The following is an 18,441-nucleotide window of genomic DNA, read 5'->3' on the forward strand; positions in this document are numbered from 1 at the left end:
ATGGTGGCCTCGTTCAGGGCGCTGCAGGGAGAGCACATCCTCAGTCGGCATGTGCGGCCACTGTGACTCAGGTCCCCCCACACCCTCTCTTCCTCACCTGGTCTGGGAGGCTCCGTCAGAGCCTGTGTCCCCAGCCCTGTCCTGCGTGGCGTTATCTGCATCTGGGTCTCATCCTCTGTCTGTCTTAAACACCCTCTCCATATCCTTGTTTCTGTCACCCCAATGTCTCTGTGCCTCCATCTGTCTCTGTCTGGTCCCCGAGCGTCCATCTCTCCCCCACCCCGTCCCCGCATCTCCGTCCTCCGGTCTTCATGCCTGCCTCTCTCCCCACAGGGACCCCCTCTCCCAGGCTCCGTCTCCCTCGGTGTCTCTGTCTCTACCCCCGCATCTCCTCACCCCCCTCCCGGCCCTCCTCCGTCTGCTCCGGCTCCGGCTCCGAGGCGCAGATGGCGGGACGTTCACGCCGCAGTGCCTGCAAGCACAGGGCCATGGCTGCTTCGGGGACATCTTAGCCGCCACCAACCCCCCCTGCCCCTGAGGCTGCGGGCAGCAGTCAGTCATCTGTCCGGCCGGCTGGGGACTTCCACTCACCCCTGTGGGGCCCTCAGCAACCAGGCTCTGGGTCAAACTCCTCCGGGGAGCAGGACTGCGGACCCCCTGCTGCTGAGAGCTCGGTGGGGGTGCCCCCTGCTTTCCTCAGGGACTTGGGCAAGGAGATGCTGCAGGCACCCCTGACGGATCCCTTTGATTTCCTCCCCAAGGGAGTGTCCTTCTTGACGTCTAACTGAAAGGCTTCTTGCTGCCGCTTCATCAGCCCGCGGTCTCTGTGACTCAGCTTCCCCCCCAGGGCGGTCAAAGCCTCCGCCAGCGGCACATTGCGGGATGCAGCGCCCCCCCCCCGGGGGGGGGGCACCTGGCAGCNGCCCGGACACCCCTCGCCCACCACAGCCACGCGCCCCACCTGCTGGCGCCCCAGTTGGCCTCCTGCCCCCTCCCCACACCTCACCTGCAAAAAGAGGGAATCCGGCATAGCCACCTGGGGGCAGGGGGAGCCCTGAGGCAGGAGGAACGGACGCCAACATGGTGTGATGGTGATGGAGCAGGGGCTGGGGCCGGGGTGCACGGGGTTAGGAACCGAGCGCGCACAACATGGAAGGCACAGAGGGCGGCAGGGGAGGGGAGGGGGCTCTGGTCCCCCTGAAAAGTGAACATCTCCTATCAGCTCCAGCCCTGGCTTGGACCTGTGCTCCCCAGCCTCAACCCGGCCCCTCCCCCCCTCCCCCATCACCACCACCTGGCCCACGCCCACCCCCTCCTCACACCCCCTCAGTTCTGTGCCAGGAAAGGTCAGGCTCTGGCAGCCCAGTCCCCTGCTGGAGCCCCAGGGAAGCAGGAACACCCCGGAAAGAGCACAGAGGGGCCCAGAGGAGCACCTGCTTACTGACTTCCTCTTCTCCTGAGAATCAGCCAAGGGGGTGACCCGGAAGGCCAAACTGGGGCAAAGGGCTGCCTCTGGAAGGAACCCTGTTGGGCGGGCCAGCCCCGGTCAGTGCGGAGGGTCAGGGACTGGGGGGGGTCCCCCAGGCCACCCTTCATACACTTGTACAGCCCTGCGAGTGAGAAGAGCCCCCTCCCGTTCGGCCCAGATCCCATCGCCCGCAGCCATCAGCCCCACGAAGCAAGCCTGCTCCCTCTTCCACATGACAGCCCTTGAAATATTTGACGACAGCTCGCCTGTCCCCGCTGAGCCTCCTCTTCTCCTGACTAAACATCCCGGTTCTCAGAACGCTTCCTCAAACGCAATGGCTTCAAGTCTCTTCAGCATCCGAGGCGTTCTCATCCGCCCAGCCGTCCCACTCACAGCAAGGCTCCCGAACGGAGGCCAAGAGCAGATGGCCTCCCTCCCTACCAGCCAGGCCTCAGCTCCACCAGGGCGCAGCCACCAACCCTCTCCTCCTCGCCCCTGCCTGCTTCCAGTCGGTCACACCCCCAGTTACTGAGTCAGGTGAATGCTGGGGTGGGCAGCACTGGGCTTGGGGAATCCCCCAACACCTTCTCTCCCCTTTGTATTTTCTCCAAAGGCCCAAATCTCTTCCAATAACATGTCCCTTCAGAGAGGCCTTGTCCACATCCGAGGCTCGCCACTCGCCCACATCCTTCAAAGCCCACCTCCTCCGGGAAGCCTTCCCAGATAGAACACACTCAGCTCAGACCTTGCCCCTGCCCCAGGCAACCTCCAAACACACAGCCTGTGTGGCATTCACTGGTTTTCAGCCCCCAAAGCCCCCACACTTTGGTGCGTCTCCCTCCTGTCCTCCTCCCTGCCATCAGGCCAGCAGCATGGAGAGGAAATTGGACATGGGGGCGGGAGGGGAGGAAGGCAGAGGGTCCACGGGCCCAGGGACCGTGCCCTGGCACATGCCCCTACCTGTTCATGGTACTCAATGCCCATGCTGAGTGTGTTGACCAGGATAGCAATCATGATTCCCCGGCCGAAGTACTTGCTGTCCACGATCTTCCGGAAAGTGTCACAGATCAGCCTCCAGAAGGCCAGCACAGAGTTGGGCTCCACGTCCAGCCCCAGGCTGTGTCGGTGCCGGCTGTGAGGGTCCCGGAGATCACTGTGCTGGGCGTCTTGTGTGAGCTCATAAACCGCTTCGCTGTCCGAGTCCGGCATCTCCTGGCCGGCGAGCTCCACCTGCCCTGCCCCCGCCCGGGCACAGTAGGGGCAGCTGTCTGGGCCACAGGCTCCGCTGTCCGCCTTCAAGCAAGGGCTGGAGATCTTGCAAGAGCTTTGGCAGGCGCCTGGGACAGGAGGGTAGAGGTTAGAGGCTGCAGGGTTTCCTACTTGGGGCGGCCCTTCCCTCAAAGGGCATATGAAATGAGTTGGGAAGTGAGGGGTTCTTTCAATGATGGGGGTGCCAGGCACTGAATGGGCCAGGGGTACTCGGTGCTGCCGTGTGGGCAGTCCCGAGCTACAGAATGCGCCCCAATGCCAATAGCGTTCCATTGACAGTCACTGATGGGTGTTCTAGGCTTTGGCAGGTGGCCTTGATGTCCTCTGAGGTCCTGGGCAGCTGTCCTGGTTAGGAGCCATTAGCAAGGAGCCTAGACCGCCCCCTCCTTCCCATGAAAGCCAGCCCCGCACCAGCACTGCACTGAGTAGCATTTTCCAAGGGGTCCTTAGGACTTAGGACACACCCACAGATGTGTGCTCGTACACACACACCCGACACATGCACGCACACGCCGCGGACACACATTTGCATACACACGTGTACCATGCACGCATCCACACTATTTGGGAAGCACACACCTGCACGGCCGAACACAAGTGTGCACAGACACATGCACGTTATACAACGCACGTGTGCCAGACACATGCACACACGGGCACCCATCCTGACCAGAGAGGAGCACCGCCTTTGTGAGTGCACACATTCAATTGCACGTATCAGACATGCGTGCACACAGACACGCATGAACATCAAACGCGTGTGTGCACATGGCTGATACAGACACCTTCCTGTGCGCACACACATGCACATATATGCACGCCAGACTGCACACGCTCAAGCACACAGTGATCTATCCCAAACCACCAATGGCCATTTAAATCGGCTTTGATCCTAGGATCTGAGAGCTGCAGGGCACCTCGGAGGGCATGCAGGGAGAGCATGTGCGTGAGGTGAAGGTGCCTCACTCGGGGCCTGGCCCCTCCTAAGCATCTAATCACATGTCCCCTTCTGACTGCACTCAGGAGGGCTCACCGGCAACCACGGCGCCCCCCACCGCCCGCCGTCCACACGGGACAGAGCTGAAACACACGTGCATGTGACTGGCTTACGTCCAGAGTAGTAGAAACCCTGGCACAGGATCCCCTCGCCCGGCATTCCGCGATGGCACCTTCCTGTCCCCGCCCACGTTCCCACACGACATCCCACACATATCCCACTGCTCCCACGTGCCACAGGCTTCCTGAAACCCAGGCCCCCGGCTTCGGCTGCCGTGCGTCTGCCTCCGGAGGAGGGCCCGCCACCCCTGTCTGACGGGGGGTGGGGGGGGACGCCCACAGGCAGTGAGTGTCTCACTTCCCCTGTGACGCTGGGTGTTCCTCCCACCAGACTAGCAACCCCCTGAGAACTTCCTGCTCCGGGCCCCCCGTCTCCCTGTGAGGAGGGAATGAAACTCCGAGTCTCCTTAGCAGAGGCGGTGGGGGGTGGGGGGGGAGGGGGCGCCATGCCGGCCACAGTCACACACCATTGGCCCTCTGGGCCTCACAGTGTAGCGTGTGGGCCTCAGAGTCAGATGGCCCTGAGTTCACCCTTCACCAATAGCACAACCTTGAGCAAGTCAAGTACCCTCTTCCAGCCTCCTTTTTCTCATCAGTAAAATGGGGACGACAAGAAAGCGTATCATCTAAACCGTTGAGAGGATCCAATGGGATTCTGCCCGCAGGGCATGTGATAGCCACTTAGCAATCCATCGGCAACGCTGACCTCAAAGAGCAGGGCAGATAGCAGCAGGTGCTCACTGCATGATCGTGACCGTTCTTGTTCCCATTACAACGTAGGAATTCAGATTCCCCTTTTAGCGGATGAGACAATTAGGGCTCCAAGAAGCAAGGGGACTGAATGCCTGAAGGTCCCAAAGCCTCAAGCAGCAGAACTGGAATCAGAGGCTGGTCCTTGGGACACCAGGCCCCCAACCCCCTCTGGGACACCGCCTGGCCCCCAGGCAAGGGTACCAACACGCCCCCACCCGGAGCTCTCACCTGTGCTCTGTGTCTCTAGCAGCTTGTGCATGGAGCTGTAGGGGCCGGGAGGGATGTTGAGGCTGGTGAGGGTGGGGGGTCCGGAGGTGGGGGCCACCTCCACCAGCGCTTTCTCCTTCAGCATCTCTGGTGGAGGGCTGGTGTGCACAGTGGGGTACACCTTCCCGCTGCCCACAGTCCTGCCCGACGCCTCGGACGGTGATCTGGGAGGGGGTGCCTGACAGTGGACCGGCTCCAGGTGGCAGTCGGCATGGTAGAAGCTGTGTACAGACTCCGCACCCCCCGGGGGGCCCCCGGAGAGGGCGGGTGTTGAGGGCGGCGGCAGCATGAGCCGGCGGGCCCCGTTGGCATCCCTGTCCTGGATCTCCGGGCTGGCCCGGGGGGCCCTCAGCGTCCCGTTGCCCAGGTGGTAGTGGTGGTGATGGTGGTGGTGGTGGTGCACGAGGTGGTGGACAGATGGACGGCGGTGGGAGCGAGAGCAGCTGCCGCCCGGCTGGGGCTCCTGGCCTCCACGTGGCACCGGGCTGCTCAGCAGCCCGGCCCGCACACCCGCCGCCCGGGACACCTGGGCCAGCCTGCGGGCTGCTTTACGAAGGATGTATACCAGGTACTTGAGCAGCTCCTCGTAGCAGCTGCCTGGCTCCGAGAAGCTGGCCAGGGTGCTGGCATTGGACAGGAAGCGCACGCGCTGCTCCCGCATCAGCTGGCTTTCCCGCTGCTTGGTCTCTGAGAACTGCGTGGCGATCACCACCAGGCACAGGTTGATCATGAAGAAGGAGCCCACCTGTTGGGGTGGGGACAGGAAGAGGAGAGGTCCTGAAGAAAAGAGGACCATGCCAGTCACTGCAGACCTGGCGCTTCCTGTCAGTGATCGTCCATCTCCTTCTATTCCCACAATGGTCTCAAGAGGTGACACTTTTCTAAGCTCCACTGGACAGGTGAGAAAACAGGCTCAGAGAGGTCAAGGCATCTGCCCAAGATCATTCTGCTAATGCACAGCAAAGCTGAGACTTGACCCAAGCTCTATGGAATTCCAAGATTATTGATCACGTTATTGATCACGATGGCATCCTGCAAGGATAACTCCCCCCCCCCATCTTAAACATGTTCATCCATGGAGATTCTGAGCAACCCTCCCCAGTTCCCATTAGCAGCAGAGATGACTGTAGAAATGAAAGCGATCATGGAAACGTGGGGTTTTCACACTGCATTGAGCCTTTGAGATCTTGGCAAAAACACACTGCTCCTGAGACTCCTATTTGTAATCCCAAGTCTAACTGCATGCCCTTGACCTTGAATGAGACCCTTCACCATGGGGCCTCGCTATCTTCATGATCATTGGCCTTGCCTGTATCTTATTCACCCTGTGCCTCTCCCCTCCCTCAGCCAGGTAATGGACTGAACCCTGAGCCCTGCAGACTAGCCAAGCTGCCAGTCTTGACTAGCCCACGCTCCCTCGTCCCCGTCTCCATGCCTCAGTTTCTCCAGGACTCCAGGATGGCATTGCTGGGACAACAATCCAGAATGAAGGAAATGAATATTTATGGTGACAAGGCAGATTTTTTTTTTTCTAGATTGTGTCCTAGTAATTATGATAATTAGCTTCACTAGTATGATTCCAGAGAGCTGCTTGGAAGATTCTTCCCGGAGTGTGTGGGTGGAAACTAGGCCCCTTACCTCCCTGTCTGCTTCCGTCCCCTCCCCCAAGCCCAGGGAGAGCAGCATAGTGAAAAGCCCCCGCTTCCCAGAGGTGCTGGCCTCACTCCGCAGGTGATGGTGGGGGGCGGGAACAGTCCCCAGGCGTGGCCTCCACAGTGGCCTCCACAGTCAGGGGCGGAAGGATGGCCTGGAGGCTTTGCTTTTTCTCAGAGCTTCTGCCTCTCACCCAGAGCTGCCTTATTCTGTCTCCACCTCTCTCTGGAGATTGTCCTAAATCCTGAGTAGATCTTAATCTCTGTCTTCATCTCATTCACTCAATATCTGCCCCTCTCTCTGGCTCTGTCATTGGCCTCTTGGTGACACGGAGAAGGGCTAGACTTGGAGTCCATAGCCTGGGGTTGAGTGCTCGGCCCCACCACTTAGCCCAGTGACCAGGCCCTCCGAGGCTCAGAGTTCTCATTTAGGAGGTGGGACCACACCCCCTCCAATCCATCCCCCGCCCCCACCAAGGGCACTATGAGGATTAAGCACGCAGCAGATGTCACAGCACACATCAGCAGCAACGTCCGCCCAGCGAGATTAATCCACGGCCCCCCGCAAAGCCCATGACGGGGACAGACAAATGAGGAAACATGGGTTTCCTCTCTATAAAATGGAGAAGCTAATAGGATCGTGGTGGGGATTCGATGCACCAGCACAGAAAAAGTGCTTAGAGCAGGACTGGTGCGTAGCAAGTGCTCAATAAATATTCACTGTAAGTACTAGCAGCCCAATTATTAACTACGAATGGGAGTGATTAAAACTATTAAACATTGCTACTTTTGCCTCTGTCTTCTGCCCTCGGGAAGCCTTGGACTGTATGAGCTGGAAGGAACGAGAGGTCAGGCCTTGTTTCTCAACACTGAAGGATGGGGATTGGGGCTGGTGCTGTCCTGTGTTTTCAGGATGTTTACTAGCTCTCCCCAGCCCCCCAACAAAATGCCAGTAGTGCTCCCCCAGACCCCATAGGAAAACAGGACCACCCTTTGCCATTTCCAAATACTCCCTGAGAGGGGTGATCCCAGCTTGGGTTGAGAATCACCCGTTTTACTAAGGCCTAGGGCGGGGCTGGAGGCCTTGTGGGGAATGACTTGCCCAAAGTTACAAGTGGTAGTAAGCAATAGAACCAAGCCTTGACCTTGGATTTCCTCCGGACTCCTCATGACAGGTGCCCTCTCTGCCTGCCTCTCTATGGGACCCGCCCTGAGGGCTAGAACTTCAGACCCAGCAAGCCTTCCCCTCTCTGGGTGCCCCACCCTGTGTCCCCAGGACCCCCCATTCCCCCAGGGGCCCAAGGAATCACTCACGATGATGAGGAGGATGAAGTAGATGAAGTTGTAGAAGGAATGAGCATCCATCACGAAGTACATGATGTCGACCCAGCCCTCCAGCGTGATGACCTGGGGAGGGCGCAGAGGGACAGGCTGATTTGGAACCCCTTCCCCAAAGCCACCTAAGGCCTCCTCAGCGGCTCTGACCGTAGCCCAGCCCTGAGGACGGCCGCTCGGAGGCCAGACTGCATCCTGGCAGGTGAGTTCTGAGGACCCTCCCAGTGCCCAGGCCACCCACCTGGAAGATGGCAATCCAGGCGTAGCCGATGTTGTCGAAGTTGATGGCGCCCTTGAAGGGGTTGTGCTCCCCTGCGGAGCAGTTGGTGTAGTACTGGTTCCAGTTGACACAGGTGGTGTTGCTAGAGCTGTTGTAGGCCTCGTAGTCCAGGCCGCAGGGCGGGCCGCCACCGCCCTCCCCACGCAGTGTGGGCACGCTCCGGCACGAGCGCATGCCATTCTCCCGCGGCTGGGAGCAGATGAAGGGGTTCTCGTCCTCATTCTCCGTCTGGTAGTAGCGCTCCAGGTCCACGCTCAGGGGGCTGTGGAGGGGACAGGGAGGAGCTGGAGGCGGGGGGGTCTCCAGGGAGGGGGCCCAGGAAGGACGAGCCGCGTGAGCGCACGGAGACCTGCAGGGTGAGCGGGGCAGGGACCAGAGCCGGGCACACACTAGGCAGGGGCAGGGATCTGTGGGTGTGGCCTGGCAGGGGCCCCAGGAGTGTGTGGACTGAGTGTCAAATCCCGGAGTCGGGACGATGGAAGGTCACGTCCTAGACAGCTGCACATGAGGCTCACTGCAGAGCTTGTGGGGCTCCCCATGCCCGTGCTGAACCCCAGATGGATGAAATCAGAATCTGGGGGCGGTGGGGGGGATCCAGGCCTCCATGACTTTTGCAAAACCACACATGCCACCATCGTGAGGACAGAAATGTCAACAGCAACAGGGACTGAGGAGGCCCCAGCCCCACGGCCACTCCCAGGCCACGCCCACCCTGGGCAACACTCACAGGCTGAAATTCTCCGGCAGGAAACATCGGTTCCGAAGGAGCCCTGCCCACAGCTGGACGCCAACGATGCCGAAGATGAAGAAGACGAAGAAGCAGAGCAGCAGGACGTTGCCCAGCATGGGCAGCGTGTCCAGCAGCAGCGTGACAAGGATGCGCATGCCTGTGGGGGCAGAAGCCACGCTGGGGGGGCCAGGCTGGCTGCCGAGGGCCCGGCAGCACTCCCAGAGGAGGCCCATCGGGGCTTCCAGGGCATAGACGCCCGGCTCAAGCTGGAGGGGAGACCAACAGACACCTCTAACTCCAAGGGCAGCCCCGGCAGCCCCTGCCCACCACCCCTCCTGGCCCGTCCATGTTAATCAGGGCACAGTACCACCAAGGACAACACACGGTGATCAAGGTTTCCAGAGCTTTCTCCTGCACCACAGCCCACCTAACTCCCCCCATCATCTCAGCTTACGGATGGGGATTGAGGGTGCCCGGAGGCCCGGAGCTGCCCGGTTTTCTCTCCCCAGATCCTACCCCCAACACACACACACACACACACACCCCTACTACTTCCTTCTATCACCCAACACAGTCACCTGACCTTTGTAAGTTATCACCACTGTAGTCCCTGGGGAAACTGAGGCAGGGAACTCCAAGAGGGACCTCAGCTGACAGGCTATCACTCTGAGAGCCAGCCCCTCAGTAGGGGTCCAGATGCCCTGAGCTTCACCATGGTTCTGAGCCCCCTGCCCTGAGTCCATTCTCTGCTTGATACAGGTCCCCACATCGGGACGTGAGGAGACACAAGGCCATCTTTTTGAGTGGCCGTCAGTTAACGAGTCCCTCTGCAGGGAAAGCCACCACAGCTTTCCCAGCAGGCCCAGTTGGAGATACTGCCCTCCCTCCCTGTTCCAAGTCCAGGACCCAGTCACCCCACATGGTCTGAGGCCAGCCCCAAGCCAACAGATAACCCTTGTTAAGCACACAGACCTCTGATGACCAATTTTGACCCGCAAAGTGCCACTCATGGCCCCCTGCCCCTCCAGGGAAAAAGCTTCTAAGCAGCAGCTAATTACCCCTCTTGGCGACTGCAGCCGCCCTGGCCCTGCCCGGCCCTTCCAGCTCAGCCTTCTCTCTCAGTCCCTCACCCCCTCCTCCAGCCCCATCCTCCCTCGGCTCCTCTGTGCTCCAACTGAGATCAATTCCTCAGGGTTTGCATTAAGGGAATTACACCGGTGGTTAGACAGAGGCCTATAAATCTGGCAGCCATCACCTGGGGTGGGAGCGGAGGCGATAGCATGCCCCTTGTCTGGAGCTCCTGTTAACACCAACACCCTACACGCTGAGCAGCTCTGCCCACCCAAAGGCAGCCGCATCTCATACACACGCACACACACGCACACAGCACGGGGGCTGCTGCTCCATCAGGCGCAGAACCCCGAAACACACCCCTACCCCTCATTTCTGGAACTGCAGTGGAGACCATTTGCAGCTTGTGTAGGTTGGGGAGTTGCAAAGGGGGCCTGAGCAGGGAGGGGGGGGCCGGATGGAGGGGGAGCCAGGGCTGCCAAAGGTTCGCTGGCTCGCGAAACCAATGCGGTTTAATTTAGATAATGGTCCCGGCAGTCAGTTGCGGCAGCGGGTTGGAAGGGGGTGGGAAGGAGGAAGGGGACACAGGCGGAGCAGGAGACATGGAGTGGCCTTGTGTTGAGAGAAGTCATGCTCAGTGTGGCCAGGGCGGGCTCGCCAACGAGAACCAGACTGCCGGAGAGGCGGTTCTGGCTGGAAAAGGCCATTATGCGTTTGCACCCACTCCTCCTGGCCTACGGGCCTCTCCACCCGGTTCCCACCCTCCACCGCTCTTTCCACCGGACGGAGTGGTCTTTTAGCTGAAGGGAGGGGGCTCTCTGAGACATTTCTGAGACTCTGACCCTAAATCAGGCTAAAATAAGGGGGAGGGTCTTTCCGGCTAACTCTCCCAGTGCCACAGCCAGGTGTGGGGGCTCCGTTTGGCTCCAGGGGCCCCGGCTCCCCACCAAGCCCTTCTCTGATGAGGTCAGCCTCAGAATGCCAGGCCCCGATAAGCCCTATGAGTGGTCAGGAGGTAGGAGTGGGGTCTGGGATCTCCATATTCCGTCCAGGGGTTGAAGGCCAAGGGGTCACTCACTGGGCACCCGGTTAATGGCCCTGAGAGGTCGCAGCACACGGACTGTCCTGACAGCTGAGAAGCTGACGTTCTGCAGGTCCAGCGAATACTCCAGCATCCTGCAGGGAGGGGCCCAAAGGGAGGCCCTTTGAGTCTGAGGCCGCCGTGGGGGTCAAAAGAGGTCAATGAGGAATCCTGCTGCATGGGCCCCCGCACAGTCTCTGACCCTTCCCTGCCTCCACCAAGGGGCCCTGAAGAGCCCGCTGTCTGCAAGGCCACCCCCAAGCCAAGGACAGCTCCCCATCAGAGAACGAACAGAGAGGGTTCGGATGCAAGGGCCATGGAATTCAGAAGTACGGGCTAGAGCATTACAGGCAGAACAGCCTGGAACCCTCAGTGGACAGCCAGGGAGAAAGCCTCGCTGTATGTGGGCTGGGCAGGGGGCAGGGTCGGGGCCTAGAACCCCGGCCCTGGGGTGGGGACTGATCTGGTCATTGCTCCTGCACCAGCAGCCCAGGCCCTCACCCTGCAATGACGATGAAGAAGTCAAGGCGGTTCCAAGTGTCTCCCAGGTAACACTTTTTCCCAAAGATGCCCAAGGCCACCATCTTCACCACCATCTCCACGGCGAAGAAGGCAAAGATGAAGTCGTCAAAGGCCTGATGTGGGGACAAGAGGCTTTGGAAACTGAGAGGGGGGAGGGGGAACACCCCCCCCCACACACACACACACTCCCACGCTAAGGGGGTCAGGGCCTCTCACAGCGAAAGTGTCAGTGTTGTTCAGATCAGGAGCTGCCCCCTCCCCCCACCACACACACGCACGCGCGCATGCACTCACCTGCAGGATCCGGCAGCGCTGCGAGTCGCAGGCGATGTCCTCACATGGCCGGAACATGCCCAGGGTCACACAGTTGAGAAGAATGACCAACATGCTGATGCGCTCAAACCAGGTACCCAGGCCGTCAAGGAAACAGCTGGCGGGGCTGGAGCCGAGCCCGTGCCCCGTGCCCCCACGCCCGCCCACGCGCCTCGCGCTCCCTGTCCTCCCACCTCTAACCTGAGTCAGAGCCGGGTGTAAAAGGAGGGCCCTGGCTCACTTGTCTGACCGACCCCAGGCTAGGGCCCACCTTGGTCATCACCTCTCCGGACCCAGATTCCTCAGCAGTGAAGGAGGAAAAGCCACAAATACCCTGACTATTTGCACAAGCCATCCGGGGGATAAAATCGATCGTGCTTATGGAAATGCCAGACACCGAGAGTGTGCTGCTGAATCTGAATCCTATTCTCCCTACCTCGCAGGGAAGATGTGAGAAGCAAATGAGATAATGCATGTGAATGTGTTCGGATTATGCCTGCCTCACAGTTTACCAAGCACCTTCATGCCGTGCCACATCCGAGGCTCACAACAGCCCCGTGGCGTGTTGGGGGCAGACCGTCTTCTTCCCCAGCACCCAAGCACATGGAAGCCCAGGGAGCCAAAGTCATGTGCTAAAGGTCACGGGAAGAGCCAGGATGAGACTGGGATGTCCAAGGCCCAGATCTGGGATAGTTGTTTCCATAGTTGCCCAGGCCCATGGGGGAGGGGCTGTCAGGACCGTCCGGGCACCAGACAGACAGGCAGAGCTAAACAACACGCTTCTCCACCCCAGCACAGCATCGCCGGCCTCCCAGAGCCCTCGACGGCCTCCAAACACACTCACGCATTTAAACCCTGAGCACCCACTCCACATCGGGCCCTGTGCTAGACCTGTCTGCACGCACAGGCCCTGAGTCTTTTCCACGTAGTGGGTTTTATTAAGGGGCTCACTTCTAGCCCATCAGCGGGAGAATGTACAAAGTGGCTTCTGGGCCTTAGAAGGTTCTGGACACCGGACTGCCAGCTAAGTGACCCAGCAACCGATTCTGCCCAAAGAAGATGGGGGGGGGGGGAGAGAACAAAGAGGCTAGAAAAGAGCAGAGAGTGGAGACTGGGCAAGGGAGGGGGCTCGGGGATGGAGGTGGGGAGGGCCTCATGGTGGCCCACGGCATGAGCCACGAAGCCAGACTGTGGGGCACAGAGGGCCTAGAGCAAACGGAATCTTCCTGTCAGAACCCACTTCTGGAGTGAGAAGGCTCTGTCAGGGAACCCCAGGGCTTTCCTCCCAGCTGGTCCCAGCCACCCCCCCATCTCTGTCTTGAACCTCAGGCCACCCCAGTCTGCAACAGCCAGCAGTGCCCTCAGTCCCCTCCCAGTCCTCCTCCGCCACCCAGGCCCTTTGCCGCCACATCTTTCCCACTGACAGGCACCCAAATGGGCCGAGGCACTACAGTTTCCCCTGCCTCCACCTCCTCCTCACAAGAACGAGAGTAAAAAAAAAAAAAATAGTTCTAGGTTTTTGGGGTAAGTAGATGGAAGAGGTAAATAAAAAGAGTGCTCTGTATCCATGGAGCTGTTTTCCAGAGTGAAGCCTGAGCCCAGTGGATCTCTCCCCAGAATGGGGGTCAGCCAGGGGTCACCTTGGAAAAAGGAGGGTAGGGAGGGAGCTCTCTTGGGGTGATTATCTGGAAAGAGAAGGACTCCATTACCCTCAAGAACTGGTCTGCTCTCCCCAGGCTAGCCCCCTCCTCTCCTCTGCAGGGAAGGGACCCATGTGAGCAGCTGCCACTACAAGGGGGAACGCAGGCAGTTCTGGGGGGAAGAGCACCTGGGACACCTGCTTGGGCCCCTCTAATGGCAGTGACTCCGCCGTATGCCGTCTGTGCCCCGGTGTCACCTCCCTTGCCGAGGCAGGGACACTCTGATACATCTTTACATCCCGTACAAAGCTTACAGTAGTGTCTGACCTGTAGCAGATGATCAATGCATCGGGGAAATGAAAGAACAAATGAATGAGTGAATGAATGAATCGATCAATCAATCAATTTCCCTGCTTAGAAGCCAGATGTATCTCCCCATTCATGTTTTCCTGCCTCAACAGTGATAAATNTGAACAAATGAATGAGTGAATGAATGAATCGATCGATCAATTTCCCTGCTTAGAAGCCAGATGTATCTCCCCATTCATGTTTTCCTGCCTCAACAGTGATAAATTGATAACTGGGGTGGGGGGGGGAGAGGAGAGGACAGACGTGACACCACAGAGGAGCTAGGACCCTTGTCGCCACCTTACACATGCTCCCACCGGGGCCTCTTATAGCTGGATTCTGCCTCCAAGTAGCCCCAGCCCCAGCTCCAGCACTTAACCATGGAAACCCCCTGGCAATTCAGCTTTACTCCCAGGTACATCTAGTCTGCTCTCTACCTTTCCCCTTTCCCTACAGGTACACGTACACGGACGGGGAAGACACCAAGGCACAGGGAAATTTGGGACAGTCTGAACCAAGAAATAATTGATGCGGATAGGGGTCTCTCATCCTTCTTAGGGTAGGGCTCGTTTCCTTGGGAACATGGCCTTATGTCACTGTGTGATGTTCTTCCGTTGCCATAACGACAGGACGTGTCACCAGGTGGTGTGGATTTGTTGCTATGGCAATCAAAGGGACCCCCCCACACACACACATGAACTCCCCTTAACCAGACTGCTGTCTCGTCCTCACGCAGGGAAGGGAAAGCAGGAGACCCACAGGTTATCAGGTTGGGGGGAGCCATGTGACAAATCCCCATGGCAACCGAGGGAACGGGGGACACTGGTTGCCATAGTGACTATGAGAGACCTGTGCGGTCACATGTCTACTGTTGCTATGGTGACTGTCCGGGCTGGAGTGGATCCCAAAGGGGGAGGTGGGTAGGAGAGGGGAGGCTCTTTCTTCTCCCCACAACCCACCATCAAAAGCAGAGAAAAAGGAAATGGCAGGGCGAGGAAACACACTTCCATTCCCTCCTCCTCTGTCCCTTCAGGAGAGAGAACTGGAGCATGTTATCTGTCCAACTGAGTCTTCTCCGTGGGGCTTTATCTAGAGCCCTTGCCTAGCCTAGCAGCTGTAGGGGAGAGGGGGCAGAGGAGGGGGGGAGGAGGGCAGGGGCACCTCCAGGGGCACGGGGGCTTGGGGGTGACTGAGAAGGCAAGCAGGCCCTCCCAGCTGCCCCGCTTCCCAACTGGAGGCTGGAAATCTGAGGCTGCGGAGCGCTGAGGAGGAGACGGGCCTGGCCCCAGGAAGCCTGGCCTCCCAGTATGAGTTGGGAATACGGGACCCTAGTCTGGTCCACCCTATGAGAGGCTGGCGTCTAGGGGGTTCAGCATTCCCTGGGGAGGAGGGTGGGCTATGGGGGTCCAGCAGCATGGCTGGCACTGGGCAGGCGGAAAGGGGGATTCCCCCAGCCAAGCCCCCACTCCCCCAGCCCCGTTCCCCAGTGGTCTCCTCCGCTCTAGCCTGTGGGCGTGTGGGAGAGAGGTTTCCAGCTGAACTGAAAACCGAAGCCCGAAGAAAGGCAGCCAGCCCCACCCAGAGACAGAGACGTGAGACCCAGAGACACAAGAGAGCCGGCCTGTTGGAATCTTTGGAAGGGGAAATAGGCCAGAAATCTGATTCAAACGTCTGTGACTGTGTGTGTGTGTGCGCGCGCGCACACACACACACACACACACACGTGTGAGTAGTTGTGTCTGTCGCCACCCTGGCTGAGGCAGGCAGGGCGGGGTGAGGGCTGGGGCGGGAGCAGGCGAGGGGTGAGGGGGGGCTGAGTGGTGGGGGCAATCCCAGGAAGGGCTCCAGCTGGCGCCATGGGTGACGGGGAGTCCCCCAACAGTCCCGTGGAGTAGAATGGGTGTGTGACCCAGAAGGACGGTGGACCTGGAGCAGAAGGAGCGTAGGCCATGCTCTGCCCTCCCCAGGCCTGTCCAATTCCCCAGCCTCCACCTTCCTACCCAGACCCCCCACCCCCACCCCCACCCCGGGGAGTNACTTGGTGAGGAGACAGGAAGAATGCCCCCTCCCATTTCCTCTGGGGACCAAAATGGAGATTTCTCCCGAGGTAAGCGACACAGGAGGTAAGCGACACAGGCAGACTCGAGGCACTGGGACAGCGGCGAGGAAAACTCGAGAAATTCCCGGTGCCCCCTCCCCTCCGGACGCACACACTCAGACGCGCACACACAGTGACGCAGTGGCACACTCACTCACACTCACTTCTGGAAGCCATTAGGGCTCCAGCCTTTCGGGCCTCCCCCTTCTCCTCCCCCTACTCCAGGCAGGCTCCCTTCTCCCCCTCTGGCCCCCCTCCCGCCCCCCCCCTCGGCATCCCAAATGCCAGCCTGTGATTTCCAAATGAGAAAAAGCTGTGCTGGGCTCTGAGCTTGGAGTAACTCCTACACAAACTTCCAGATGTGACACAACAGCCGGAGAGGGAACGCTCAGGACCTCCTTCCCGGGAGGGGCCACACGCTCCCTCACACTTCTAGAAACACACGCTGGAAAGTCCAACACGCTCCCCTATAACCGGGGAGGAGGGGGCCCTTCCGACGTGAGTACCCCTGGTCTACCCAATACCAGCACATGCACTTCTGAGCCTCTCTTCCTTTTTGCTGCCCTCCCCTCCCCCCAACACACACACACACACACACACACACACACACACACACACACACACACACCTTCCTACCTGGGTCTACATCTCCTCTCTCGGAAACCTGGTGTCTTAAAGAGACTAAAAGAGGAGGGGCTACGAAAAATGCCAACAAAAGTGGAACTCGCTTCAGACAGTGGGGGAGGTGTCCCTCAGCCTCAGAGGTGCAGAAAGAACCTTGTGGAGCCAAGGGAAGCTGCACTGATACCAGAGAGAGAAGGGAAAGACTGAGGTCCAAGAGTCAGCCCAGAGCCCTCCTGGCAATGACCATACAGGTTTCCCTCAGCACTCAGGTGTGACGGGGTCGGGGGGTGGGGGGGCACAGCTCAGGCGGCTCCCTTGCCAAGAAACTGTTCTCAGCCCATCCTCAGCCAACCCAGGCTCAGCGACTTGTCTAGACCTGGTGATGCCAGTGCCTCACACCGCAGACTCCCACCACCCCAGACGTAGGCCGGCTCCTCCGCTCCCAAGATGAGCCCTGGGATCCCCCCTCTCTTTCCTCATTCCAGCTCTCTCTCCCTGCTCCCTCCCAGAGCCCCTCCGGGAAGGAATCTGCACCCAGACCGTCCACTAGCACCTAGCGGTAGGGCAGGTGGGGAGATGCTGGCCCAGTGGTCTGGTTGTTTTAGAGGGAGAGAGAGAGGGGAGAGAAGATCTCACACTCTCCCTTGGACCCCTGAAGGGAAGGGAATGGTGCCTTCATCCCCCGCCCCCCCAACTCATGGAGAGGGCAGGTGGCTAGGGGTCAAGGGGACGGATGCGCAGAGCCCGCCCTCTTAGAGGTATTTGTTCCCCAGGTTCCTCTCTGCCATGGAGAAAGGGGCCTCGGGGTAGGGGTGGGGAGGCCCAGGAGGAGTCACAGCCCTCTGAGACCTCCTACCTCTCTCTTTCGGCTGCAGCGCAAGGAGGAAAGAAGAAGGGGCAAGGTATGGAGAAAGGGGAGCTTCTGAAAGACCCGTGGGGTGTAGAGGATGGGGGGGGGACCCAAGCTCACATCCCTGCTTTGCGCACTAGAGGCAGTAGAACTGCAGAGTGAGGGCGGCACCAGGCTCCCCCCCCACACACACACCTTCCCCAAAGCAGAGTCCCGGCCGGGCTCTCAGGGGTTACAAGGGAAACCTGAGTCCCCCACCCGAGTCTAAAAGAGCCTCGGGCTGGGAGGAAGGAGTCAGGAGAAGCTGTCAGGACCTGGGATGGCATCGCACCCCCCTCCTTTCCTTCCGGCAGCGACGGGACCCACCCGGAGCCTGGAGCCGGGCATTAGTCAACCAGCGCTTTGTGCTAGGGGCTGAGGGGGAGAGGCCGAGGGGCTGGGGCGCTGGGGTCTCCCGTGCACCCCACACCAGGCAGAGGACAGGGGGGCAGTGCGAAACCTATCTCCCTGGAATGTGGGGCTTGCATTCCACAAACCCAGCCAAGGACCTTCTGGGGTGCTGGACCCGAGTCTTCCTTAGCCGACCAGCTCACAGCCTCTCTGTTCCCCCCAGTACTTTCTTGAAGGGCCGCGTCTCCCATACCTGCTCTGCCCTCAGGCGGGAGCACTCTGGGTTTGTGAAAGGGTAACTTGGACCCGCTCGATCCCATCCCCCGCTTGCCAAAAGCACTCGCCACAGTCTTTCCCTCTAGAAGAAAAAAATCTAGCACAAAACTCCCCAACCCACCCTTAAGCAGCCCGCACTGAATAAAGAAACCGGGAGAAAGGCGGCACTCCGGCACTGGGCTCCAGCGGAAAGGGTCTCTACTCCAGCTCTGGGGGCAGACAGCTTCCCCTTCACCACATCTTGTTCTCATTCTGCGCCCCTGACATCAGCCGCCGCCGGAATCTCCTTGTTGTGCCTCCAACCCGCGGGTGGGGGTGGGGGAGTTAGGAGCCGGTCCCCGCCCCCCCCAACATCTCCCTCTGGGTCAGTCCAAACCTCAGCCTCAAGGACCAGGTTGGGGGTGGGGATCAGACCCTAG

At 59.7% G+C, this 18,441-nt stretch overlaps 1 protein-coding gene across 1 annotated transcript in view; it reads right to left on the reverse strand.

Annotated features, from left to right (window-relative positions):
• CACNA1G (calcium voltage-gated channel subunit alpha1 G) overlaps positions 1 to 18,441 on the reverse strand; it is a 68,298-nt gene that overhangs the window by 48,982 nt on the left and 875 nt on the right. Inside the window, 8 exon segments of the mRNA XM_077776909.1 lie at positions 2,429 to 2,805; positions 4,775 to 5,558; positions 7,780 to 7,872; positions 8,042 to 8,342; positions 8,808 to 8,967; positions 10,960 to 11,057; positions 11,464 to 11,597; positions 11,779 to 11,890. Coding sequence (XP_077633035.1) covers positions 2,429 to 2,805; positions 4,775 to 5,558; positions 7,780 to 7,872; positions 8,042 to 8,342; positions 8,808 to 8,967; positions 10,960 to 11,057; positions 11,464 to 11,597; positions 11,779 to 11,890 — 2,059 coding nt within the window.

Source organism: Crocuta crocuta, unplaced genomic scaffold, assembly GCF_008692635.1.
Source record: "Crocuta crocuta isolate KB4526 unplaced genomic scaffold, BGI_CrCroc_1.0 scaffold352, whole genome shotgun sequence".
NCBI classification, from domain to species: Eukaryota; Metazoa; Chordata; class Mammalia; order Carnivora; family Hyaenidae; genus Crocuta; species Crocuta crocuta.